This window comes from Haliotis asinina, chromosome 15, assembly GCF_037392515.1.
Source record: "Haliotis asinina isolate JCU_RB_2024 chromosome 15, JCU_Hal_asi_v2, whole genome shotgun sequence".
NCBI classification, from domain to species: Eukaryota; Metazoa; Mollusca; class Gastropoda; order Lepetellida; family Haliotidae; genus Haliotis; species Haliotis asinina.
Window position 1 is genome coordinate 24,371,353 of NC_090294.1, and position 27,763 is coordinate 24,399,115.

The 27,763-nt window shown below is 39.8% G+C and overlaps 2 protein-coding genes across 2 annotated transcripts; one reads left to right on the top strand and one right to left on the bottom strand.

The window, feature by feature from the left end:
* Positions 1 to 10,531: 10,531 nt before the first annotated feature.
* Positions 10,532 to 13,895, top strand: LOC137264927 (uncharacterized). The gene is made up of 3 exons (XM_067800279.1): positions 10,532 to 11,037; positions 13,093 to 13,153; positions 13,833 to 13,895. The coding sequence occupies exons 1-3, from the start codon at positions 10,532 to 10,534 to the stop codon at positions 13,893 to 13,895; spliced, it is 630 nt and encodes a 209-aa protein (XP_067656380.1).
* A 5,378-nt stretch (positions 13,896 to 19,273) lies between these two features.
* On the bottom strand, positions 19,274 to 27,573 carry LOC137265577 (E3 ubiquitin-protein ligase TRIM33-like). Its single transcript, XM_067800996.1, has 4 exons — positions 26,445 to 27,573; positions 22,282 to 22,580; positions 21,383 to 21,600; positions 19,274 to 20,917 (listed from the first exon to the last, which is right to left on the bottom strand). Exons 1-4 carry the CDS (start codon positions 27,553 to 27,555, stop codon positions 20,812 to 20,814), a joined length of 1,734 nt encoding a protein of 577 aa, XP_067657097.1. The 5' UTR covers positions 27,556 to 27,573; the 3' UTR covers positions 19,274 to 20,811.
* Positions 27,574 to 27,763: the final 190 nt, after the last annotated feature.

Genomic DNA, 27,763 nt, shown 5'->3' on the forward strand with positions numbered 1-27,763 from the left:
ACCTTGAGTGAGGTGATCTTACATACCTTCTCTGGCGACAACAATGCTACCGTAAATAAAAAATCATGATGTAACAAAAGAGAGAAAAAAAGTATTTTTCATCACGAGTCGGAAAAATATGAATTTCACTTGCGAACTGTACAAAGTCTCAAAGGGGTATGCTCTAAAAGACTGGAAATAAATCCCGAGAACTGTGGCACTCCCACAGGTGATGGAGCCCACAACTAAAGGCACTAGGGACCGTGGGGTCTCACACAGCCTTTGCTACCTGTATGGACCCTTGCTGGTTTTACACCTTCTCTTCAGCCGCTGGCGTTTGTAGGAAAGTTAATCCATATTTACATGTCCATTATGCCACCAGAAATGCCAATGTGGTCTGGAAACCAACAGAGAACGATGTCCTTCTGGCCAGTAGTAAGATCGTTAAAAGTGTATTAAAAGTATTAAAAGTGGATGTTTGCCTGAAAGGTTTTTGAAAGCCTGAAGGTACGAAAGATATATTGTTAATATTCAATGTGTTTATTAATAGTTAGTGAGTTTAGCTTTACGCCGCACTAAGCAATATTCCAGCTATATGGGGGCGATCTGTAAATAATCGAGTCTGGACCAAAAGATCCAGTGATCAACAGCATGAGCATGAATCTGCGGAACTGGGAACAGATGACATGTGTCAACCAAGTCAGCGAGCCTGATCACCCGATCCCGTTAGTCGCCTCTTACGACAGATATAGTCGCCTTTTATGGCAAACATAACCATATTCTAGAAGGCCTATTCTACTCAGGAGCTTCACAAGTCTCTTTATCCTTATATTTTAAGGCTGTTAAAATGACGTTAGCTCATGCTGTGGAAATAGCTGTTATCAAGCACTCCAGATGATATTGCCCTGGATCCAATAACAGTGGCACTAGCTACCGCGCCACTATCCTTGGACCCACCTGTAACTAAGGACTTGTATTTGCTATATTTACTTGTGAATTAATTATGTTCTTATCTATATTGCAAGTTATTAATTTTTTATTTTTTAAATGTGTTTAATGGTATATCGCCTTGTGGCCTAACCAACTGCCACGTACAAGAAACATAGGGGAAGGAGATATACTTTCCAACTTCAATGCCGACCGCAGCAATGAAAAGTGTATTTCTTTGCTCGAGAGACGGAACAAGAGAATTAAAACACATTTTATGTACAGGATAGGACTCACTGGGATATAGCTTTGTGATATATTGTAACGATAATTTTATTCGGCGATAATAAACAACCCCAACGTACCACCTCTTGAGGGAGGTAAGGAAATTCCTAGGGCACGTGTGCAGTTCAAAAGTTAAAGATTACATTCATATCATCCAACGCATTGTGGGGTATTATATATATGATACCATAAAAGGCGACTATATATATATATATGCAAACATTTCGAAAGGAAATTGCCACATTTCCTTTAATTTCCCTTCATCGTTTCTTTTTTGGATTCACCATTTGCAATTTATCAATCTTGTAGATTCAATATACCTTACATTTCTTTGAATGGTATATGTGAAATACGATGTCAATTTATTGCCTAAAATTCATATCCCACATTTGAATTTCTTCTCTTTTCATACCATGGGAGATTCCAATGTTCCAATAAGTTTCTGCCAAACCTAATAATATCCTGAGCTCTTCTAAAACTCTTCTGATACTGTTTGTAAGAAGCCAGGTCGTTTGATGTGTGTAGGTTTACAAACTCTAGTTTAAGAATCAGGCTGTAGGTTCTCCAAATGCTTTTGTGTCTATCGCACGTAAGCCTTTCTTTCCAGGTGGTTCTGAGGAGAGTTTTATTTGTGAGAGTAAGTCCCCCAGGTTTTTGCCCTTTGTCACTAAGGCTTCTATGTCGCTTATGGGAGATAATTCTACCCCAAGACCCATTATTATCTTGAGGGAAACTGGACTTCTTCAATCTCAGATGTTTTGCTTCAGGATATAGGTGGCAATTCTTCTGCTTCTCTCCATTTTGTTAGAGAGGTGAATACAAGAGGAATACAGAGCTCACTTAGGTGACACCCTGAAGAGGTTGTCCTATAAGAGAGTTACTTGCATTCAAGGATACATTAAGCCAGGTGGGGTGAAAGTTGGTGTTCTTGACTCTCTTCCAGTTCTTGACTCTCTTCCGGATGTCGATTTGTTAATCGGTAACGATCTTTTGGGGGCCAAAGTTCGTGCTGATCCAGTTGTCACTGTTTCTACGGAGTGAGTGAGTTCAAATTTAAAGTCACATCGGCAATATCTCAGCCATTTCGTGACGGAAAAAAATAGACAGTGAAAATGAAAACACGTTGAAGAATAAAACCTGTCAACAATGGACAATAAAAATTCTAGAGTATCACATACATGGATATAAAACTAGCATGGAAAACTAATACATTTTAATTAAAGCGAACAATACAATAACAAATGCTCTATAGATTACCAACAACTGAAGGTAGATCACCATACGTCTTGGCCAGGAGCAAGATCATTACACAATTCAATAATTCCTATTAAAATTGGATGTTTGCAAAATATTCCCTTGTGGGACAACCTGTTCCTGATTATAATACAGGGCTTCGGGAGTTGGTCATACAGAGCTTGAAGATCAGTTTTGTGAAACGTCAAAGAGGGAGATATATATAGAGAGCATAATGTATACGCAACGTTCAAACTTTGTCGCACTGCAACGGCCTGAAGATTAGTAGTAAGTGAAACAGGGCTATGGATAACGTTTTGTCTGACTAGAATGGATGCTCCTCAATGGATGGATGCTCCTTTGGACAGCCCTTTAGTTTACATTATACCCTAAAATAACATTGTGAACAGTATACAGATTAATGTACAAATGGAGAACTCTAAACACAATGTGAGTAAACATTTAACGTCACATCGGCAATGTCTCAGCCACACCGTGAAACAGAAAAAAATGAAAGCAATGTATTCAATAAAAAGTGAACACCTTTGGATGACTAAAACCAGTCGACGATAGACAGTAAAAATAACAGGGAATCACAGATATGAACATAAAATTAGTACGTAAAACTAAAGAAGACAATACAATATAAGACAGGGGCTATAGATCACCAACAACTGAAAGTAGATCACCATACTTGGTACCATGGAGACTTACAGTACCTCTGCTACCCGCATGGACCAAAGATGATTATAAAGAATATGTCGTCGTCAAAGCACGGTAAAACCACTAGATTATCACAATTCGGAGTTAAAACTAGCATATGAAGTTAAAACTAAAAGCACAATAAGATAAAAATCGGATATGGATCACCAACAACTAAAGGCAGATCACCATGCCAGAGGCCATGCGGACTTACAGTGCCTTGGCCACCTGCATGGATCCTAGTTGGATTTACATCATTCCATTAGCTGCTGGCGATTCTAAACAGAATGTGTTTCCTTCTCCTTTTCCTTCTCAATTGTGTTTATGAAATTGAGGAGTGGGTAATTAACTTGAATTGTGTAGATCACTTTCCGTTGACGACAACCACTGGCTGAATATTTTGAAGACGTCGTGATGCCAGCTGTGTCGAGAAACAACTGCAATCTAGTCACATAACTGAAGGCTACATATGTGTAAGATGGGTTTCATTCAAAATCCCCCCTTTATGCCGGAGTGAGTGAGTTTAGCTTTACGCCGCACTCAGCAATATTCCTTTATGCCGGAGGGTTGACACAGAATCTAACTGATTTTCTTACATAGGCATTTGTCTGTAGACACTTCTGTATTTTAAGAGAGGCACTTGACAATGTGCTCGTTACAGAAATAATGTTCAACTCGACTCGAAATGGAAACTATGACACTTAACACACTGAATAAAATCATGCAACCTGGTAAATTCACTGTGACCGACTCACTAACGGAAAGTTATAACGATAATGGTAAAATCAGTCACGCGTCGACAACGAGTACTTTGTATCGTGGTTTATGCATGACAGTGACAAGTCTTTCATGGAACACTGAGGGTATTCTGGTTCGTGAAGGTCTCCCGTTTGACGTATATTCAAACACCATTGAGTCGAAGGTGAAGAAACAAACAGAACTACCTAAAAAGTCACGGGAGAAAAAAATCGAACGAAAATAACAGAAATATCGACCATTCGCCATCGACCATTGACCATCGACCAACGTCTCACGTTCGTGTCACTGCGGTCAAAGAAGTGAAACTCTCGCATACCACCTCCAATTACATTTCTCGTAAAAACTAAACACCGAATATAACCCTCAGCACAGTGACGCCTTGATGTAGTCATTTCAGGCTAATGTGATCGACCATCTAATGGAACCATATAAGAGATGTATGATCAAACTATTCTTTGTCAATGAAAATCCGCTTCAAACTCTTACATACTTCTATGACACAAAGAAGTAAAGATGTCTGGGATTGGCACAGAGCAATTTCTCCACATATTTAATGTCACACTTAAACAGATGATTTCTTCTTCAATATTTCCAAATAATTGAATAAAGGGGCAGTGGAGTAGCCTAGTGGCTAGAGACGCGGGTTTGAATCCCCAAATGGGTAGAATGTGTGAAGCCCATTCTCGTGGCCCCCGCCGTGATGTTGCAGAGATATGTTGCCAAAAGTACATCAGAAATCCAAAACTAGCAAGAGACACCAGTTCACCACGGGTCCAATCTATGAGCCATGTTTGGTGAAGGAATAGTGAACAGTTTTAAAATTCTGCTCCGAAAAAGGGCACTGTCACCAAAAGACTTGCTGCCATGGAACCACACAAAAACTTCACACACTGGTGTAACCCCAAAAGGCACATGGTGAACATGTGTAGCCAAGTTTGATAAAGCTAGCATATATATTTTGGGAGATCTGCTTAGGACACGATGACGTCCTCATAGTCACAGCCTAAGTAGGGTTTCCACCGAAACCACAAAATATACGATCCCTGTCTTACTCTAACCATCACATGGCACATCCATGGGTCATGCTTGATATGTGTACCAAGTTTGACGAAGCTAGCATGTTTACTTCCAAAAGGGAACATCTAGGGATCACTGTTCACGTTGTACCAAGTTTGACGAAGCTAGCATGTTTACTTCCAAAAGGGAACATCTAGGGATCACTGTTCACATTGTACCAAGTATGACGAAGCTAGCATGTTTACTTCCAAAAGGGAACATCTAGGGATCACTGTTCACATTGTACCAAGTATGACGAAGCTAGCATGTTTACTTCCAAAAGGGAACATCTAGGGATCACTGTTCACGTTGTACCAAGTTTGTTAAATGTATCACGAATAATGTAGGAGACATGTTTCGGACAAAATGTGACGGACGGACGGGACTCGTCTTTATATCCCCGGAACTTCGTTGTTGCGGGTGATAAAAACAAGTACTAATTCTAGAATACATGAAGGTAATTTTTAATAAAGCCTAACAGCGAAAGACATTAAAACCTACTGGAATATCACAGATATGAGCATAAAACTGGTATGTACCTGTAAAACAGCTTAAGAAGACAATGCAATATAGAAACAGACTGTCTATTGTCAGCAACTGAACATAGACCACCATATTAAGGACCAAGGGGACTTACAGTGCTCTTGCTTCCTAGATGGACCCAAACTGGGTTATGATAATAATGATAATAATTCACTTATATAGCGCCTAGTATCCATCTGACCAGTTGCTCACTGGACGCTCTAATCAGAATCTGATTATCATTACCCCGGATATCCAAGCTGCCCTCTTAGGCGCTAGAAGGTTATAGTCACAGGAGGCAAATTTGAACAAACTTACTTTCCAAAGGTGAGACCACATGTTTCCCAGGTGCTTTTTTACGCCATCTTCTCAGCTATTTGCAATTTCATATAGTCTCGCCACACAATAAAAGAACCTATACACTACTATTAAAAATAATCGTAAGTTTAAATTCACATTGAATGCTTTGGGATCACGTACCCTGTCAGGAGGACAATAATTTTACAGTACTTGAACCCTCTTTGAGGATACAGCCCTGGGACCCGTTTCACAAAGCTCTCGTAAACCTAAGATATCGTACATTTTCTAGTAGTATTTGAACCTGGTATGCTGTAACATAGGAGGTGCAAATGTTACGAGAAAAGTTACGAGATCTTAGACTTACGACAATTTTGTGAAACGGAGTCCGGGGCCCAGAACACTCTAAGATAGTAATCTAAACTACTAATTCTAGAATAAGTACCTACATACAAAATAGATCAACACTTATGAAGCAAATCAATTTCTTTTTTTTAAAAATCAAGAATTAAATGTGGACTTAGATAAAAAAAAAGAACATTTAAGGATGAAACTGTGAAATAACGACCCGCCCCCTTGAAGTGGAAAATCAGTGCAGTCAAGGAGGACTACAGTAGCAAAGAGCAGCGATTTTATTAGGAGGGCCGGGGTTTATCACTGTTATATTTAGTATGGTGATCTACTTTCGGTTGTTGGCGATTTATAACCAGTTTTCATTTTGTACTATCTATAGTGATTTAATTTTATGATAGCTACTGGTTTTGAAATGTATATGGCTGAGATACTATAGTATTTTTACTGACCTTCGGTGACAGGTTTTTATGTTCTCACTTTCTTGATCTTCATATTGCTATAAACCAGATTGTTCTTGTCACTACATGGCTGACATATTGCCGATGTGACGTTAAATAATAACCCACTCGTATCAGACAAGCGTGTTGTCATGTATTTGTGACCACATGTGTCTTGTCTGGTCAAATGCCTGAGGACAACCCTGAACCGTTATTTACTTCAATATTTCTCTGCATTAGTCTAGCAAATCAACACAGATGACATTAAGCACTGTTGTGACACTAAACACATAATACCTTACAATTACGTCACGGTCGAGGTAGCAGGGGTTCAATAACTGGCAGCCAGGCGAATGTTATTGTTCTAGATCGTTTACCTTAAATATATAATTAAGCACTATATACTTAGACGTCAACACTGGAATAATGTTGTAGTATTGGATCACTCAGTGTCTGTTAAGTACTGTCAATTAGTCATTTGCTTCTGTGGAGCATTTATGCAGCAACAGGCTGCAATAATGGCAAACTCCTAAACACACTGTCAGAAGTACTACATGTATTCTCTGCGGTATTACCACAACTTTCTTATCACACTTACAGACATGGTTCAAGGCTTATGTACCACACTGTGATTGGAAACTGTGATTGGGGAAACTGTTTTGGTAACAGGACAGACAGACAGACATTTATTTAGTAATAGGCCAGTGGCCCGAAATACAAACATAGGTATAATTAGAACTTACATGCGTTTACCTAAAGACATCAGAATCTCTTATTTCCCCAACGTTATATAAAAATAGGCATAAATTATTCATAATATCAATGTTTTTTTAAGTCATAATGTTTATAAAATTGTGTTGTGAGATAGGGTGTTTCAAATATTTATCCAGAAACTTTTTTCTTATGTCTAGGTAGGCTTACAATAAAGTAAAACATGTATTTCATCTTCAATTACATACAGATTCATTTGGTAGCAAAAAAGACAGAATCTTGAATCATAAGGGACATTGTTATATCTACCAGTCTCAGAGCAAAGTTTATATTTGTCGCATCTAAATTTTGTTAAACAGTTTCTTAAATATGGAGCAATGCCTATAGAGAGATAGGTTTAATCATTCAAGGTGGACTTGAAGAGTATGTGATTAGAACACTTGGTTGTATTATGTAGGGATAATACCAGTCTTGTGAAAGATTATCAGATAGTCTTTGTTTAAAAACAGACATGAAGACATCAATATTTCCATTATCCCGTGCAATCCAGACAAAACCAAACCCAAATCTATATACAATATTCTTGATATGAGACGCCCAAGTCGTTCGTCCAGATTCATCCAATGACGTTAGCATTAAATAACACTGGTGGGGCAACCTACAGCTTGGAAGAGTTAAAAGTCTACACCAGTATTTATCTGCCCTTGACATATAAGTAAGCTGAAGAGGGAATCTGCCACATTCACCAAGTGCCATATTGCTGAAAGCATTTTTACCAACTTTTAGGAAATATTTACATGTTTTTATCTGTATTTGTTCAATGATTTTACAGTGGGTAACACCCCAAATTTCTGAACCGTAGCAGAGAATAGGTTTTACCATAGCATCAAATATTCTAAAAGGATCTGCATATGACAGAAGACCTACATGTTTTTGGAATCTGAAGATAGCCATAACGGCTTTATTGGCTTGAGAAGGAGGAGTAGTGTGAGCTTTAGTCCAAAATAGCCTAGGAGTAAACACGATACCCAAACACCTGTAGTATGAAACAGCTTCCAGCCTTTGCCCCAAAACAAACCACTTTTCATACTGTCTAAGGGGCCCACTATTCCTGAACACAATAACCTTGGTCAATACTGACCTTCATACCAGTGAGTCGACAAAAATTCTCAAGGCCATGAATCTTCCTCTGTAGCCGGAATGCAGTATTAGAGCATATAGGGTATTTACGTTATGTGAAATAAATATACCACGAACGCCAAATTGCCCCATCCTTTCCATAAGCTGGTTAATGAAGAGTGAGTGAGTTTAGTTTTACGCCGCACTCAGCAATATTCCAGCTATATGGCGGCGGTATGTAAATAATCGAGTCTGGATCAGACAGTCCAGTGATCAACAACATGAGCATCGATCTGCGCAATTGGGAACCGATGACATGCATCAACCAAGTCAGCGAGCCTGATCACCCGATCCCGTTAGTGGCCTCTTACGACAAGGTTAGTCGCCTTTTATGACAAGCATGGGTTGCTGAAGGCCTCTTCTACCCCGCGACCTTCACGGGTGTGGTTAATGAAGATAATTAACAGTTGGGGACTGAGGATGCAACCCTTCCTAGTACCTATACTACAATCAAAACAGCTTGACAGACCTTCAGATGTTCTAACACAAGCTGACAACCTACCATACATTGATACCAAAATGCTATAGAATTTACCACCAACACCAACTCTTTTCAGACTTGACAGCAGAATTTTGTGATTAACTGTATCAAAGGCCTTTGAGAAATCAATAAACAGACAGTAGAACCTTCCTTTCTTCTTAACTGAATATTTCTGAACCATAGCTTGAAGTGAGAAAATGTGGTCAGTTGTAGAATAATTGCTCCTAAACCCTGCCTGTGCTTCATGAATAATATTCTCCTCATCACACCAAACCTGTAATCTACTGTTGAGAATGGAAGGGAATATTTTACACACTGAATCAATAAGAGAAATACCTCTATAGTTGTTGGGATTACACTTTCCACCAGATTTATAAAAAGGACAAATAGTGCACAGTGCACAGGAAAATTACTGTCCTAGAAAATCTTAAGTCTTTGAATGTCATTTAGAAGTGAAAATACATAAGAATGAAGATTTTTATGGATATCAACTTCTTTATGAGAGAACACAACGTTTCGGAGTTAATGCTTACTCCTTCATCAGGTGATTGAGAAAGGGATACAGAGGTGTATTTATATGTACAGGTAAAACAATAACAAAGTAACAAGTGGAATGAGTTAACGAAAGCTAGTATAAACAAGCACTGATAGGAAGCCGATAGTTAAGATAACAATAATGGAAGCCAATGGTAATGCATTACAGTTGATTGGATATGTTTACATAACATGATTGGGGATAAGGATGGAAGCCAATGGTGATACATTACGCATGATAGGATGATGTACATAACACACGATAGGGGATGGGCATGTTTACATGAGGGTTGGTGATGTACAAACACAAGTATGTACTCGGGTAGATAGGCTATACATGAATTACATAGATAGAATGTACACAGGTAGATGAGATTAATTTATCAATAAGTCCCAGGCACTTGGTAGGTACACTCCTTGGTCGCGGTTGATGGCTGGTTTCTGTCTCCGGATCTCGATGGCCTCTTGCAGTTTCCTTTGGCGCCAGTTGTTGTTGTTGGTAGATAGTATCCTAGTGTCCTCCCATCGAATTGAGTGTTCAGGGTTCTTGAGAATGTGTTCAGAGATGGCCGATTTCTGGTCGAGTTTCCTGACTGAGGTCTGATGTTCCTTCATTCTGGTGTTGATTGGTCTCAACGTATCTCCAATGTATAGGTTGCCACAGTTGCAAGGGATCTGGTAGATGCATCCTCTCGGGTTAGGGTGTTCACAGCTGGGTCCTTTACCGTTGGCTTTTAGGTAGGTCTTGATGGTCTTGCCACTGGAGAAGGTGACATCGATGCTGGCTTTGGTCTTGATGAGGCGTAATATTTGATGACTGATGGGGCCAAGGTAGGGTATGGTTACTCTGATGGGTGATGGAGAAGGTTTGGGGCGGGGTTCTCGGTCCTTAAGGGTCTTGTTGATGGTGGCTGTGACGAGCTGGGGAGGGTAACCGTTGAGTGTGGTGAATGTCTTTCTGAGGTGGTCCAGTTCATTGTTTAGGGCATCGGGGTGGCAGAGGGCTTTGGCACGTCTGGTAAGGGTGGCGATGATAGCTTGCTTGATCTGAGGGTGGTGGCAGGAGTTGTAGTGGATGTACTACAACAACAACACCAACCTCAAGACAGTCATCAACCTCAGCAGCAAGGCTCTCACACCATCTCAGACATCCCTCCTTGCTAAAGGCCTGAAGTATGTCCCAGTCGCCGCCAAGATCAACACAGATGCCTTCATCACCAGCATTGAAAGTGGACTTCAACAACTGGCTCCCAATGGCAACGTAGACTACCTCCGACACCAGATTATAGACACCATCAAGCAAGCTCCCAAGCCCCGCCCCAACCTCACGCACCAAGAGAGACAGGCCATCACCGAACTCAAGAAGGATGACAGCATCACCATCACCGAAGCTGACAAGGGCAAAGCAGCAGTCATCATGGACACCCCGGAATTCCTCCAACTCGTCAACAACAGCCTCTCAGACACCACCACCTACCTCAATATCAAGAAAGATCTGACGGCCAGACTGGAAAGACAACACAAGAAAACCCTGAAGGACCTCCATGAGAAGAGAGAAATCAACGACATCATCTTCAACCAGCTGAACCCTATCAACTCCCAAGCCCCATACGGAAGAGCCACCATCAAGATCCACAAGAACCCGCCCAAAGCCCGGATCCTAGTCTGCTCAAGAGGTTCAGTTTTCTACAACACCGCCCAGTTCCTCACACGTCTCCTCGCTCCACTTGGCAAAGATGGCAAGTCCTACATCAGCGACTCTTCATCCTTTGTCAACCAGCTGAAAGAATCCAACCCCACAGGCACCATGGTCAGCTACGACGTCGTGGACCTCTTCACCAACATCCCACTAGAAGAAGCCCTGGACATCCTTCGCAGCAAGTTAGCCAACCGGATAGATGACTTGGACACCCAGCTCACCATAGACAGCATCATCAACCTCGCCCGCAGCTGCTTTGACACCTCCTACTTCACATTCAATGGTAAGATATACAAGCAGATCCACGGTCTCCACATGGGCTCACCTCTTTCTCCTCTCATTACAGAAATCTTCATGACCTCCTTCGAGGAAGCAGCCCTCTCCACAGCTCCGTTCCAGCCCCTCTGTTGGTACCGCAAAGTCGACGACACCTTCACCACCATCGCCTATGACAACGACCCCAATGAGCTCCTCAACCACCTCAACGACCAACATCCAAGAATCAAGTTCACCATGGAGACTGAGACCAACCAACACCTGCCCTTCCTTGATGTATCCCTCCACACCACAGACGATGGACTTAGAACCTCAGTTTACCGCAAGCCGACGCACACCGACCAGTACATCCACTACAACTCCTGCCACCACCCTCAGATCAAGCAAGCTATCATCGCCACCCTTACCAGACGTGCCAAAGCCCTCTGCCACCCCGATGCCCTAAACAATGAACTGGACCACCTCAGAAAGACATTCACCACACTCAACGGTTACCCTCCCCAGCTCGTCACAGCCACCATCAACAAGACCCTTAAGGACCGAGAACCCCGCCCCAAACCTTCTCCATCACCCATCAGAGTAACCATACCCTACCTTGGCCCCATCAGTCATCAAATATCACGCCTCATCAAGACCAAAGCCAGCATCGATGTCACCTTCTCCAGTGGCAAGACCATCAAGACCTACCTAAAAGCCAACGGTAAAGGACCCAGCTGTGAACACCCTAACCCGAGAGGATGCATCTACCAGATCCCTTGCAACTGTGGCAACCTATACATTGGAGAAACGCTGAGACCAATCAACACCAGAATGAAGGAACATCAGACCTCAGTCAGGAAACTCGACCAGAAATCGGCCATCTCTGAACACATTCTCAAGAACCCTGAACACTCAATTCGATGGGAGGACACTAGGATACTATCTACCAACAACAACAACTGGCGCCAAAGGAAACTGCAAGAGGCCATCGAGATCCGGAGACAGAAACCAGCCATCAACCGCGACCAAGGAGTGTACCTACCAAGTGCCTGGGACTTATTGATAAATTAATCTCATCTACCTGTGTACATTCTATCTATGTAATTCATGTATAGCCTATCTACCCGAGTACATACTTGTGTTTGTACATCACCAACCCTCATGTAAACATGCCCACCCCCTATCGTGTGTTATGTACATCATCCTATCATGCGTAATGTATCACCATTGGCTTCCATCCTTATCCCCAATCATGTTATGTAAACATATCCAATCAACTGTAATGCATTACCATTGGCTTCCATCATTGTTATCTTAACTATCGGCTTCCTATCAGTGCTTGTTTATACTAGCTTTCGTTAACTCATTCCACTTGTTACTTTGTTATTGTTTTACCTGTACATATAAATACACCTCTGTATCCCTTTCTCAATCACCTGATGAAGGAGTAAGCATTAACTCCGAAACGTTGTGTTCTCTCATAAAGAAGTTGATATCCATAAAAATCTTCATTCCTAGAAAATCTTGTTAAACAACACTGTTAAGTAATTACTGATAAATGTCTTAAAAGCTTTAATGAAGTCAATTGCAAAACCATCTGGTCCAGGGGACTTGCTTTTTGCCAGTTTATCAATGTGAAATAAGACTTCATATTCGGTAATGTCACAGTTTAATGTTATTAGCTCTTCATCCATGACGACCTCCGAATTGATATCTCTGTCATGCACATTAGCAGAGCACTCAGTAAGTAGCCCTGAAAAGTGATTGAACCAGTTTTCACAGCGTATATCGAATGTTTTGTCAGATGTTGATGTTGAACCTGATTGCTTTAGTGTTCTCCAGAATTCTCTTGGCTTGTTTCTTGCTGCCATAAGTTTTTCTTTGTGTACATCAAAGTATGCTATTCGTTTGCAGTTGTAAGTCTTCTTGAATGATTTACGTAGGGTTTTATAAATCACTATATCCAGGTTATTATCTCAATGGTCTCTCAAAGCTTTATATTTCACATGTTTTAACTGATCAAGTTCTTCGTCCCACCATGGCGGTTGAGCTTTGGAATTAATATCATGGAAACCTGAAAATACCTTCTTATTGTGTTCTTTGATACAGTTCAGTGAAAACATTTAATGAATCTTCAATATTAGTATCTATATTGTGATATAATTTACTACGTAGATTTCCATACAAGCTTTGGAACTTAGAGCTACACATATCACAGAGCTCTTCATTCCACACATATTTAGTCCATAGTGCTGTTGAATTACTAACAATTTTGGTAACAGGTAATACCACAAACATATAACCAAACTGGATCAGTCATCATACCATCCACGCATCAGAAAATCCAATAAAGAACTACCGGGGAGATTCTCACATCACGGCATCTAATGGGCACAGAGCCTTCTTATTGTTCCTTGTTCAGGCTGAAGAAACTGTGCCAGAGTGGACAGTTGCCCAGTTTCCATGTCCGTCATGGTCGAGGTAGCAGGGGTTCAATAACTGGCAGCCAAGCGAATGTTTTTGTTCTGGATCGTTTACCTTAAATATATAATTAAGAACTATATACTTAGACGTCAACATTGGAATAATGTTGTAGTATTGGTTCACTGCGTGTATGTTAAGTACTGTCAATTAGTCCTTTGCAGCCAGTCTAATATTGGCGAAACGTTGATCGCTCAGGATCACTTGCCTGAAATATTCAATTCACTACGTATTGAATTTAATTAATGAAACACTCCTTAGACGACAGCACTTGAATAATGTGATCTTGGTTCAATGCGCGTCTGATATGTACTGTCAATTAATCATTTGCTTCTGTCGAAGATTTGGTAACCGTCAGCTGTGAATTGGTGAGTCGATATTTGTAGATTCCGGTGACCTGGTCTTCGAAATTGTTGGTAAATCTTTTGACATCCCAATAGTGGATTTTGTCTTCTAACACCCTTTTGAACATGACTGAAGACCTGGATTGGCCACTGGCAGCTAATACACTATTCTGTATCTTGACAGTAATTTAAGTCTCTATTCACAAGGATAATGGTATTTGTGTTGTCAGTAGTGAGACTAAGCACGTATAGTGTTCTCTCTTTATGATATCAACCGTTATGATTTGGGTACTTTTCTCACATTCTGGATATTATTTAACTGCCTGAATGAGGACGAACTTTATTCTTATATTAAAATCATAAGTTATAAGAAAATTTATGAATTCCATTTTCGTATACTTCAAATGACTGATATTTTTATTCCGAACTAGAAGAATTATAAGTGTCTTGGAGAGGAAACCTGTGTTTTATAACTCCAGTAAGACGATTCAAGGCATCGAGAGACACATCTCGCAAAATCTCGTTTTGTGCATTATTCTCTCGCACATGTTGAGCCCTATGTACAGAAAGTGAGTATAGCTTTCCATTTCTATGATGATATAATTGAACTTACTTTTTGAAAATAATATAAATATCTTGCTTGAAATGAAATAGCATTGGTTATGTGATAAAAAGATGTTTAATAGTTTTAAGTGTGTTTACAGAAAATGCTTTCAAAAATTTTCAAAATGATTGAACAGTGTCCACCGATAATATAACTTACGAGAAGGCAAGACTTTACACCAAATGTTCCAAATAAAACCAGTTCCCGTTAGGTTTAGCTGGTAGTGTAACTTAGGCTAGTTATGTAAAATAGTTGTTCAGTTCCTATGGGTTTTGTTTTGTTCGGCACAGTCAGGATGTTGGTGATATTTCTCAGTTTATATATAGAATAACTGATTATGACAAACAGTAATACTATAGTTTTGGCGATATGAATCAATCCTCTCATTTGATGCACTTAAAGAAATGAAGTCACTTTTACGTGTTGAATATTACGTAAATGTCATTAACCAAGTTACTGTTTGAAGACATATTTGCCTCCTCAGAAAATCCCCCCCCTCCACCCCCCGTTTACGATGTAATATACGACGTGTAACTGTTGATACGTATTGTTGAATGGGTGAAGATGGGGTTGTGAATGAAAAGTTCATACATTTTTTGTTTGGGCATACCGCTCACATCGTAATCTGAGATAGATATGTTCTTGTAAATAACCAGTTAAATTTAGTCACTAATTATCAGAATATATCAACTGATAATTGTATATATACCCTTGTAAATCGTTCCAATTATATCAAAGAACTCCTTGCTTATAGAAAATGTTACAACATTGGCCATTTAATTGAGTTTCAGTTGCTTGTACTCCAATTGTTCCAATTATATCAAAGAAACCCTTGCTCGTAAGTAATTTACATTGCACCATTGTTGTGACTTGCAGGACTGTGTATCCATGTTGGCCACTGGAGCATAATCGATGATTTGGCTGCTTGCATGATTCTCATTCTAACAACCACTCACTCGAAACCCCCATAGCACTAAGATAGTCGTAAGTGCCATACATTAACATTAACTTATAACTGTCTATGCATAAAGAGAGTTTCGAAAATCAAGGCGCAGGATGTGAAACTATTTGCCGCAAAATACCTGGAACGTTAGTGTCTGATGTTAAACAAACAGCTACCAAACTAAACAATTCCCTTTTACGTACTCTCTTTGTTTTAAGGCATGTAAATCCTGTTGGCTAGATTTTCTTCATGTGTCTGAAGCATAACAGAAAGGTACCTTTTAAACTAAATTGAAACTTTTCCTCATCAAAGGTAATTAACATTTTCAAAATATATATGACAACTGAAACTTCCTTGCTTGGCATTTGGTTGTAACCTGTGCATTCCGGGGACATCGAGAAACGTAGTTTGTTGGCTTTTTTATGCTTCTTCTTTTAAATGGTTAACATACAAGAGTCAAGGAATACAGTATCACAGACGGTTAATCATTCGACCAGTTCCATCTATTGCCGAACCCATATGAGTGTGTCACAAACCATGGTATTGGAAAGTGAAAACAACAGGTTCACGTGAGGAGCATCGTCAACACTGGGGTCTGACTTGGGTTGGAATAGTTTCACACTTTTTGGATAAACCTGCCATGACACACCACAACATTCTACTGAAGTCAGCGTTGAAAAAATCTGCAGTTTCTTTTCGAATATCTGTTATTAAACAAGAAGACGCATTGTCTCCAACCCCCCCCCCCCCCAAAAACGGATTTTACTTATGATACTGTACAAGAACTTTTGATACTGTACCTTATATTTAGGAGATACATGATTAATACCTTACACGTAATTCCATATGTTTGGAGTGTAAATAACAGACCGACTTTCTAATGTCGCAGAATACAGACCTAACCGTATTGTTTCGTAACAGGTTCATGTGTTCCTACTTGACATCAAGGAGTACGTGGAAAGCACCTGCTCTCTCTTGGTGCTGCCGCCTTTCCTCAGCAATCCATGATGACGTGTTCCCATCTTTGTGTGATGTCCGACACCTGTATTAGTGCCAACTACAACGGTGGATCAAATGAGTGTCGACTCATCTCCCAACCCAAGCCAACTGACACGGTTTCCTCAAATCAAGGCTGGGTCTTCTTCGGAGATGATCTGTTAAATCAAACCTTTACTTTAGTTTTATAAACAAAAGCTACTGAATTCATAAATCATAACAACAGTTTAACTGAGGCTCAGATATTCCCTTTTATGTTACATTGTTAGAAAACCGGGACAACCATGCAAATGTGACAGAATCAGACTTAGCCCTTGATATTTTTCGCATCACAGATTCATGTGCTCCAACGTGGTATTAAGGAATACGTGGAAAGCACCTGCTCTCTCTTGGTGCTGCCACCTTTCCTCAACAATCCATGAGGGCCTGTTTCCATCTTTGTGTGATGTCCGACACCTGTATTAGTGCCACCTACAAAGGTGGATCAAATGAGTGTCAGCTCATCTCCCAACCCAAGCCAACTGACACGGTTTCCTCAAATCAAGGCTGGGTCTTCTTCGGAGATGATCTGTGTTAAATCAAACCTTTACTTTAGTTTTATAAACAAAAGCTACTGAATTCATAAATCATAACAACAGTTTAACTGAGGCTCAGATATTCCCATTTATGTTACATTGTTAGAAAACCGGGACAACCATGCAAGTGTGACAGAATCAGACTTAGCCCTTGATATTTTTCGCATCACAGATTCATGTGCTCCAACGTGGTATCAATGAGTACGTGGAAAGCACCTGCTCTCTCTTGGTGCTGCCACCTTTCCTAAGCAATCCATGAGGGCGTGTTTCCATCTTTGTGTGATGTCCGACACCTGTATTAGTGCCACCTACAAAGGTGGATCAAACGAGTGTCAGTTCATCTCCCGGCCGAAGACAACTGACACTGTGTTCTTAAACCAAGACTGGGTCTTCTTCGGAGATGATCTGTGTTAAATCAGAACTTTACTTCAGTGTCATACACAAAGGTTGCTGAATTCACAAATCATGATAACAGCTTAACTGAGGTTCAAATATTTCCATTTCTGTTACACTGATAGAAAACCATGACAGCATTTTGGTGTGCGGTCATGTGCATAGATCCCAGGTTACAATTCTATTAAAGTCTACTTCAGCTAAAGTGTAGCAACGTTAACGCAGGTTATGTAGAGTGCTCAGATAGACACCCGTGTTTGGTATCTTAACTCCCGAGAGTTTCTGGGGCAAAACAAAGAGAAGTGGTCTCTGGTTCTGACAAGACATTTTATTCCTCTATGAACTGTTTCTGCGACATTGATTCTACCTGGTGTAATACCAGGCCTCCCGAATTATATACTAGCTACATTTGTGCCTGCTCTCTGCTATCGAAACACACCAATATGGAGGCAGCGAACATGCAGAACTGCAAACATTACAACATACTGAATGTAATGTTACTATCACAAAATAATTTCTCCATGTAGAATGAGTCAGGCATATTGATTCCTTTGCTTTATTAACTGTTCAGAAGTTACACAGCACTAACTTTTACAAGACGTTTTTCCAATTCTCTTTCATACAGGTTAATGATGCGAAATATTCATTGTCATGATTGAGTACATGTTTCCCTCGGAACCAAAATACGATCCGAAAATGCTTAGAAAATAACTTCAGTTCATTCACTACACAATTAGTCTAGTTACTGGTGAAAGCGACATATGTATGCAGTGGTTTCCATTTTGTTATGTCATCGCATCCCAAATGTGCGTAGAACGATGCCAATGTTGTTGATCACTGGATTGTCTGGTCCAGACTCACCAAATGGCTGGAATATTGCCGAGTGCGGCGTAAAACTAAACCCACATGGGAAACATGCGGTCTCACCTTAGGCAAGTGAGTTTGTTCAAATTTGCCTCTGTTAACCCAGCAGAAAATGGGTACCCGGCGAGATAAAGTCCTGTGACTATAACCTTCTGGCGCCTAAGAGGCAGCTTTTGTTATCCAGGGTAATGATAATCAGATTCTGATTACTGCGTCCTGTGAGCAACTAGTCAGGTGGATATTATCACTCACTCATTCACCCGGTCAATTCGTTTGGACTACATTTGATGTCACTATGACTATAAGTCCTCTCGTTATGTCTCACGGTTGACACACAATCTAATTAACTTTCTTGCATAGGTATTTGTTCAACTCCGACCATCCTCAGTTTAATTCCTCTACAAATTGTCCCACTGGCGTGAAGGTCGTAAAATTCTTTGTGCGTACCTCCAATTACATTCACGTTAAAAGTCTTCACAAGTCGAACATAGTCCTAGCACAAGTGAGAGAAACAGTGATCTTTCACTATGCTCTTGGGTAATCCAGTCTAATTTGTGAGTCGTTTGCATAAAATCCAGTTTCTTGACTGGTAAAATAGGGGGAAAAGACTTTAATGAAAACATCTCATGAGAGTTTCTGGGACAAAACACTCAGAAGTGGTTCTGACAAGACATTTTATTCGTCTATGAACCGTTTCTGTGACAATGATTCTACATGGAGTAACAACATGCCTGCCAAATTATATACTAGTAACATTTGTTACATTTGTGCCTGCCTGAATATGCAGAACTGCAAATATTGTAACATACAGAATGTAATGTTACTAACAGAAAATAACTTCTCCATGTAGAATGAGTTAGGCACATTGATTCCTTGGGTTTATCAAAAGTTACATGGCACAAACTTTTACAAGACCTTTTTTCAATGCTTTCTTATGCAAGTTAATGAGGCGAAAGATTCATTGTCAAGTTTATGTTTCAATTGAGCATAAATGGAAACCGTACGTCACTGAATGTAATGTGTAAAGGCAAACAGCGTGAGGCTTTTTGTAAATTCATTGTGGCTGACCAACTAATGAAAACTTATAACGATAATGGTAAACTCAGTCAAGTGTTATCATGGTTTATTGATGACAATGGCAGGTCATTCACGGAACACGTAGAGTAATATGGTCAGTACAGGTCTCTCGGCTGAGAAGTTGAAGAGACGAACGAAAATAAGATGGTAGTAAAACCACGCCAACCTACCTCCAATTACATTCTCGTTCATAAAGTCTTCTCAGGTCGAACTTACTCCTACCACAAGTGAGTGAAATAGTATCCCCTCACTATACCCGTGATTCGTTTGCATAACATCCTTTAGTGCTTGTTCTCCCTTTAGTATGTCAGCAACGGTTTCGTTGGACAATCAGTTATTTTCTCAACAACGAGAGATAAATCAATTTGTCTCCTTTGAATAGTTTCTGGTTTGGTTATGTAGACAGATCCTTCCAATTAGTTATATGTGATTTTATGATAGAAAATTTACAAACACAATCACAACCACATATGTACAGTAAAAAATGTAAAATGGAAATGTATGCCCTATGTATGTGTAACGTACATAGATAATAAGAGCACTTTAGTTCAAAGTGAATATATGTACATAAATATATATATATCTGGTAATGATAATAACAAAATGTTTCCTTCTCGAAACAGAACTTGTGTCCTCAGGATGACGTTACCCATTATTAACCCTTCTATGCCTTTCAGAGAAATAACATATCACCAACGGAAACAACAGTTGTCCAAGAACATTAGCCACGCCCCAATGAAAGATTATGATATGATTCAAACCAAACATGAAGACATGTGAAATTCTTTCCTTAATATTACATACGTATACAGAACATAAATAGTTAATGATATTTATAAATTCTGAAATATGAACAATGCCGTATTTATTTATTGACATACTAATAACATATCAATCATAAAAAACACTACTATCCCTAACGTATTTTGTCCAGTATATTGCTGCAGTGGAGAACACACACGCCTGAAGAACAACTATGACAACTACTCAAAGGTATGTATTGTTGCCGAGAAATATACAACTAATTCACAAGTCTGTCGTTGGAACTATCAGTCAACTCCTCCTCCTCCTCCTCCTCCTCCTCCTCCTCCTCCTCCTCCTCCTCCACTGCCGTGTGTTCCAGCCTATAAGACAAATGAACCAGTTGCCCCCAGATCTTCCTCTGTGACACCCTGGTCTGCTAGCTCCTTCTGAACTCTTCGTAAGTAATCAGGGTCTGGGTAGCCATGACTGAGTAGGAAATTATGTACAATTAAAACATTTAACTTACATACTTTGACCAATATTTCTCGAGCAGTTTTATTAATACTCAGCAAACATTCAGTGAAAACTACTCGTTCGGACCATCTACCTAATGACCAAGTTTGGATTTAAAACAGACGTGTTACTCACGTCCTTTGTCTTTCTCTTCTACGTTGATTATTTAATTATTTTTGAATACAGAAGTTAAAGATATAACAATAAATACCTGGTTCAGATGTGCACTGACAACATTACTTGAAATGTTCAACTTATTTCCAAAACATGCCCACTGATTTATATGAACTTTTGCATGGTACGTTGATACTAATGTCCAACCTGCTTCATATATGTCCAAAAGCAGTTTGGGTTGGAGTTGAATCAATCTCATGAAATACATATATCCTTTCAAATGTTTCCATCTCTGATAATGTAAAAACAGCAACGGTGTCTTACTTTATAGGACCGCCATCTCTATTTTTCTTGTGATGTATTTTGGTCCATATGATGCAGCCATCCCGGCCCATAGTAACAGACCTGCCAATAGTGAACGTCAGTCGTCTTTCCCAAGCCACCCTCAGCAAAGCGAGGACCTTCTGTCCTTCAGCATTGCCTGGTAGGTAGGCTGTGCGGGTGATGCCTTTATACCACTTCCCAGGCTCTGGATGTTCTATCTGAAGAATTAACTACCATAATGTATGGAATGAACGAGTAAATAATTACCACTGTCCACTTCCAACGTACAACTGGGCAGTGGTGACACTACGAAAGGAATGTTTAAACTATGACATTAAAACAACCCCTATGGTGTATTGCAAACGTGCAAGTTCCTTAAGTGTACTCTTTGCTTTGTAGGTAGCAGAAGAAATTTAAAATAATATCTTTTATATAATCATGAGTGTGTCACTCGGTTGTAATTATTTATTGACCAACATTGCATAACATTACTGCTGTCCTGCATCAGAGAATGCACCATTTCTCTTTAATGCACAAGGACAGGATACCCCTATCCGTTTATGCAGACGTGGTCCCATTACTGACTTTCAGTGATAGAGGTTTTAAAAACATTTGTGGTGTTATTTGGGCTCAAAATTTCGTTAGGTAGTCAAAACAGTTTTTCTTTGGTAGTGCCATTTTATGTTTCTATGACAAGCGGATACATGGCCGTGAACATGTAAGAACTTTACGCTAACACTACTGACCTGTGAATGCTGTGTTTGCCAAATGAGAAGTAGTAATGTAATATCAGACCCACACTATAAACAGTACACACCAGATTCCAAACTTAACACTGATCATAGACCATTTGCACGAATAATTGAAAATAGAATATCATTGACTTGAAATCTACAAACCGTTTGGTAGCCACCATTAAAGACATATGTGATGACGATAGTGCCGCATCCTTTAAATCCAGGAAGATCACTGAAAGATTCAAATCTATCTGTCATAGATCCAAGTGGCATGTTTCCGCGAATCACATAACACTTCACCTTGCACACTGGACAAACTGGCTTGGAACATTTGGCAACACACTGTTTACAGAACTGATGACCACACTTCAGCTTTTGTGGATCAGACATCGCACTGCAGCAAATGACGCAAACTTTCACCGCTGACACTTCTACTGTCTCTTTGGTGGGAACAGCTGGAGCTGTAAGACCAGACGATAGCTTTCACACGTGAACAATATCTCAGAGACCGATACATATCTAGAAGGTGTAATCGTCTTAAAAGGAAACGTATATGACAAAATATCAATTCAGAAGTTCATTTCCTTTTCCTTTCTTGAAACTGAAAGGCGGTATGAGCAGTACAGTTTCAAGAATTTCAAAATTCTAACTATAAATTGTACATTTATCATACTTATCCCACCTCAAGTAGTGTACCCTATCTGTCATCATCTAGTATCATTCGCCCGAACACTCCCCTTTCCTGGGCACCTGGCAGCCCCTGTGAAGCATGCTGCATGCCTGTGACTGACCATGTGACCAACATACCTAATCATTCTCAATCCTGGAGCATCAGTCTATGATGTAATCTGTGATGTGGGACATATCGGGTGGGAATTCATCGTATGAGATAGGAAAAGTATTATCATCATACAATTTATAGTTAAAAATTGAAATATTTAAACTTATCTCGTCTCTTGTAGTGTACGTATAACACGGTCAGACGGTGAGTGACAGACACCCAATCTCTGTGTTTAGATGACAATCATGTGATCGGGTGAACGTTTACAAAGGGGCCTGTTGCGAGTACAATCGCCTGACTGACTAATCCTGAAGTGATGTGTTGTTTCTTCAAAATCCTTTGGCGCAGAAAAAAACTCTCAGGAAGTGACATCCCTAGCAAATTGTGCTTTTCCGCGGCAACTTTTTTTGAAGACAAATGCTCGGAGCTCAACATGTTCCCATGCCTCGCCCCGATTTCCCAGGAGCAGCTGCAGAAAAAACGTTTCCTGCTTCGAAACCATGTTCCTGTTCACATCCGCAAAAGGACATGACACGGTAGCCTTGGCATATTTAGCTCAAAACTCCCAGCGAGTGGGAGCTCCTGAATATATCTGGTGATCCGCCGCCACCTTTGTACAAGACAAAATCACAGAGCTCATGCCCTGATACCAGAAACCCTTGGAGAGGTAAAATCTTGCGAGTCTAACCTGGTCAACACTCTAACCCGAGTCCACACTCAGGTGAAACAGAAAAAGACTTGGCAAACATAACTGTTTTAACGTTCAGATAAGAATGAACTGCATTTTATTGGCTAATGACACTACAGTCGTCACTTGACACTATGTATAGATATGCTCGTAAGAGTTGACTTACACATAACGGTTCAAAGAGTACTTGAACTGTATTCCGTAAATCTAAGATAGACCAATGTGATTATTCCTTCACATCTGGCAAAATTCAGACATTGCAGTATGCGATAGTGTCGAATATAGAGGTATCATGCTTTCCTTCTCTTTATGTTCCAAATCTAGACAGTACGCAAATTGTCAAAGAACACGACCATCTGCTAACTCCCTAAGTAATCTCTGCTTGAACAGTAATGATCTCAACCCTATCACCTGTATGCAAATATCGAGAGAATGATACTCCCTACAGGCTTCTATGGGTGAGAACTTTTACCTTCTATGTATGGTACAAACTATAAATTGGTCGAAAGCATGCAAAGATACTTTGCCAGATGTATTCGGGGCATTGGCAAACGTCTCATCTGCCTCATGTGCTAGGAAAGCTTGGCATGCGGAGTACGGATAGCTACATAGAAAAATGTAGACTTTTATTGCTTGACAGATTATCCTTTAAGGATGTATTCTGTGCCCAGTTAGCTACATTTCAGAATAGAACAAAGCGTCACATAGTATAAGTGACACCCTTCTTCAAACCATTTTGAAATACACTCTTTTAGATATGAGAGAAATTATCTTGTTGTTTACGAAGCCTATAATATCGCTGTAGTAGACAGGTCTTCGGTTATTCCGGGGAGAGTGGGACGTTACGACAGATTCTGGTAGAAAGGAGGTAATGTTTGAGGCCATATGTTGGGGTATCTCCCTCAAAACATAGCCCTAATCATCAAATCAAAATCCAGACAAGAATGCGGCTACGTGTCGAACGTATGATCCCATGATACAAGTACGAGTTGGCATTCAGCCGCGTCAATGATATGTTGAATCTGAAGGATCGGTGCTGGTGCACATCGCCAAAATAGATTGGTTTGCAGAACTATTGAATTTCCAAACAAGAACGAATTACCCATATATTACCATCTTATTCACTGTACTACAGGCCAATGTGATCAATACAAGATCAGTGAGGATCCTTGAAGAAAAAAACTCTTGCATTTTCCTCTTCTTCCTGATGTATTTCAGGTTTACACAGCAGTGTGAAAAGACAATGTTTAAACAGGTCAAATGGTCAGCCACAGGAGCATGCGGCATGCTTACCAGGGGCTGTCAGGTGTCCGGGAAAGGAGGCAGTAGTGAGGTGTTCGTGTGTGATTTGTACAAGCTAGGGCGAAAACTTCATTTGCAGGTTTCATTCAGCTGATGAGAGAGATACACTGTTTGAGATAGGATAGTCTTAGACATTATACAAACTCTCACTGGTGTTGCCTTACTATTGTTTCAGATAACCGAATATGTTTGGTGTCACAAATGAACTGACACGATGACTTTCATACTGTGTACTGTTCATTTGTCTATAAATGACCCGTGTGTGATTAATGCTCATAACATGACAGCTATGGTGACTTACACATGCTACAAAGGTTAATCCAATCACAACAGCGTAAGGCAAGTAAGACACTGACTCATATTCATATCATACATTCTTAGTTTCCAACCTCAATTCAACATGTCAATTAAAAAATATCATCTGTAAATATATTTAATAAAATTTCATGTATATTGTATTTCAGACGTTTCAGACAAATATGTATGCAATTCATAAATCACATCAGATAGTAATTCCATTGTACAATCAATATGGTTTTAGCTATGTAAGGCACAAATAAGATGAAGGTTGTATTAACAAGTTCTTATTTGATTTTAGAGAAAGGTGTACATCTAAGATGAACAAACATGGTTTGAATTAATAAGTCAATGTCCCAAACTTAACGTACATCAATAACGTTGTGAAGGATTTTTGTCTTTTGTGAATGTAATTCCATGTAGAATAGCCCTTACTAGGTGTTCAAATCAAAGATTAATGACAGAGGAATGTAGAAAACTTCATATTGCTCAAAATCAACGATTTTGTCATGTATGGATTGTTCTCTGTATTGAAACAGAGTACCTTTTCCGCTTAATATGTCCTTTTTTTTGTCCAGATTTGAGAAAATTGCTTCGTGAATATCATATTGAAAATTCAACTTATTCTCTACATATTATCAGCTATTATCATCGGAAAACGAAGATGTTATTAATTATCTAGCAAACTGTGTATTCCTGCCATGAAAAACAATAATCGGTTGCAATTGTAAAGAAGAATATGTATGGAGCTCTCTAAATGGGTTATATACACACTGTGCTACTTCTATCTTCAAGCAGTAAATGAAGTCATTTCAAAATGACTGTGCAGCTCCCTATGTATATGATCCCTAGCCGTCTAACTGGCGCCTAACTGTCAAACTGATATAGATTTATCTGCAAAAAATACTATTACAATGTGAGCTTTTCATCCATAAAAAATAATGAAGAAAATGATGCCCTAAGTCAATGTCAGGTCTCACCCTCATATATTTTGTACCACCAACATGAATCTGACATTTGACAAGGGTTCTTTTTCAGTTTCAATCAGAATTATATATTTTCTTAGAATATCTGACAGTCTGAATACAGCCTTACAATAACAGTGTGTAAATAGAGAGTGACTGCAGCCTATTGTCACTATCGTTAATTTTGGTGTGGTGCAAAGATCTTTTCTGACATTTGGGCAGATATTTCAGGGGAAAAGTTTTGATCTGTTTCACTGGCTTGTAATAAAAACCAAATTTCAATACTACTTACTCTGTGGCAGTTTAGTAAATGTTCCAACCTTTCTTATCAGTGATACTACACCTTCAAGATTTGTTAGCTTGAATTGCAGATCACTCGCATCGTTGTTGCCTCTTGATGTGGAAGTTGAAAGTGGTACTGATAAACTTTCAATGGTTCTCTTGATTGACGGATATATTTGCAACATCTCTACTGCATCAGCTGTCTGCATCGCTTGTGCAAAATATGTGTCTGTTGACTCAATTATTGCCAATGTTTGTTCATGTGATTCCATCATTTTATTGATTCCCGATGACAAAATTCTGCTGTTTTCACTCACATCCTCCATCAGTTTACGTCTACGTATGTCCAGGATCTTTTTCAGGTAATCAAATACTTTGCTGATGTCAGATATAGATCTTGCCTTGGCTTCTTCAATGCGTGTTAGCGTTTGACTTCCAGCTTTCATTTCCTCTCTCAAATGATCCGTATGAGCATGAATCTGCTTAATCTTTGTGACCAATTCAGCTTTCCTCGTTGCTGCAGCTTCCTCTAGTGTTTGAAGCTCATGGTCCTTGTGGTCCAAAATGGTGCAAGAAACACAACAGAGTTTCTCCTCTGTCATACAGTAAAACTCAGTATGGTGTTTTGGATGTCTGGGGCAAAAATGACCTTTCCCGAACCTTTGTGTTGGCTGTTTCAGAACATCTTCTAAGGAAAGTATTGAGTGGTCTCTGCTTACCCGGTGACGTCTATGAACAAAGTCACATTCCTCACAAAGATAGCTCTGGCACTCTTGACATCTTGACACTGCTGTCGTCATCTCGGGGCACTCACTGCAAAGGACCTTGTTATCTTGCTTAATTTGCAGGAATTCAACCAGTTTATCTCTGAGACTATCCACTTCCAGTGTATTGACAGTTCCTGTTACTCTTTGAACGTTACGACATAGTGGACAAGTGATCTGCCCTTTCCCCTCCTTGGCAAGCAGCTGCTGAAGACACTGTGTACAGAAGGCGTGCAGACAGGTGTGGAGGAGGCGAGGACGTCTGTCTGTCTGGTTGAAATGTTCCACACACACAGGACATTCCAGGAATGTGTCTTTCAGGCTTCCTACGTCTACTTTATCTTGGGGTTCAGACATTCTCTACAGCAGCTGACTCTGGGGAAATAAGAATCAGAGACTGAACACGTACGCACAGCAAACAGTTTGCCACATATCCCCTTTCTGGTGACCGCCCGGGACGAGGTATTTACAACACAGGCTGCTAGATTATGAAATTCACCTGCCAGGCGGTCGGGTTACAATTTAGACGTGTATGAATATATTCATCATACTTTCGGATAATGAA

Coding starts and splice junctions, on each gene's coding strand:
- LOC137265577 (XM_067800996.1), bottom strand. CDS start 27,555: ATGTCTGAACCCCAAGATAAAGTAGACGTAGGAAGCCTGAAAGACACA. Junction 22,581..26,444: donor ATTTACTAAACTGCCACAGA/GTAAGTAGTATT, acceptor CTGGTCTTACAG/CTCCAGCTGTTCCCACCAAA. Junction 20,918..21,382: donor AGAGATGGCGGTCCTATAAA/GTAAGACACCGT, acceptor TTTCCTACTCAG/TCATGGCTACCCAGACCCTG.
- LOC137264927 (XM_067800279.1), top strand. CDS start 10,532: ATGTACTACAACAACAACACCAACCTCAAGACAGTCATCAACCTCAGC. Junction 11,038..13,092: donor AACGACATCATCTTCAACCA/GCTGAACCCTAT, acceptor TAATGTTATTAG/CTCTTCATCCATGACGACCT. Junction 13,154..13,832: donor GCACATTAGCAGAGCACTCA/GTAAGTAGCCCT, acceptor TTCCTTGTTCAG/GCTGAAGAAACTGTGCCAGA.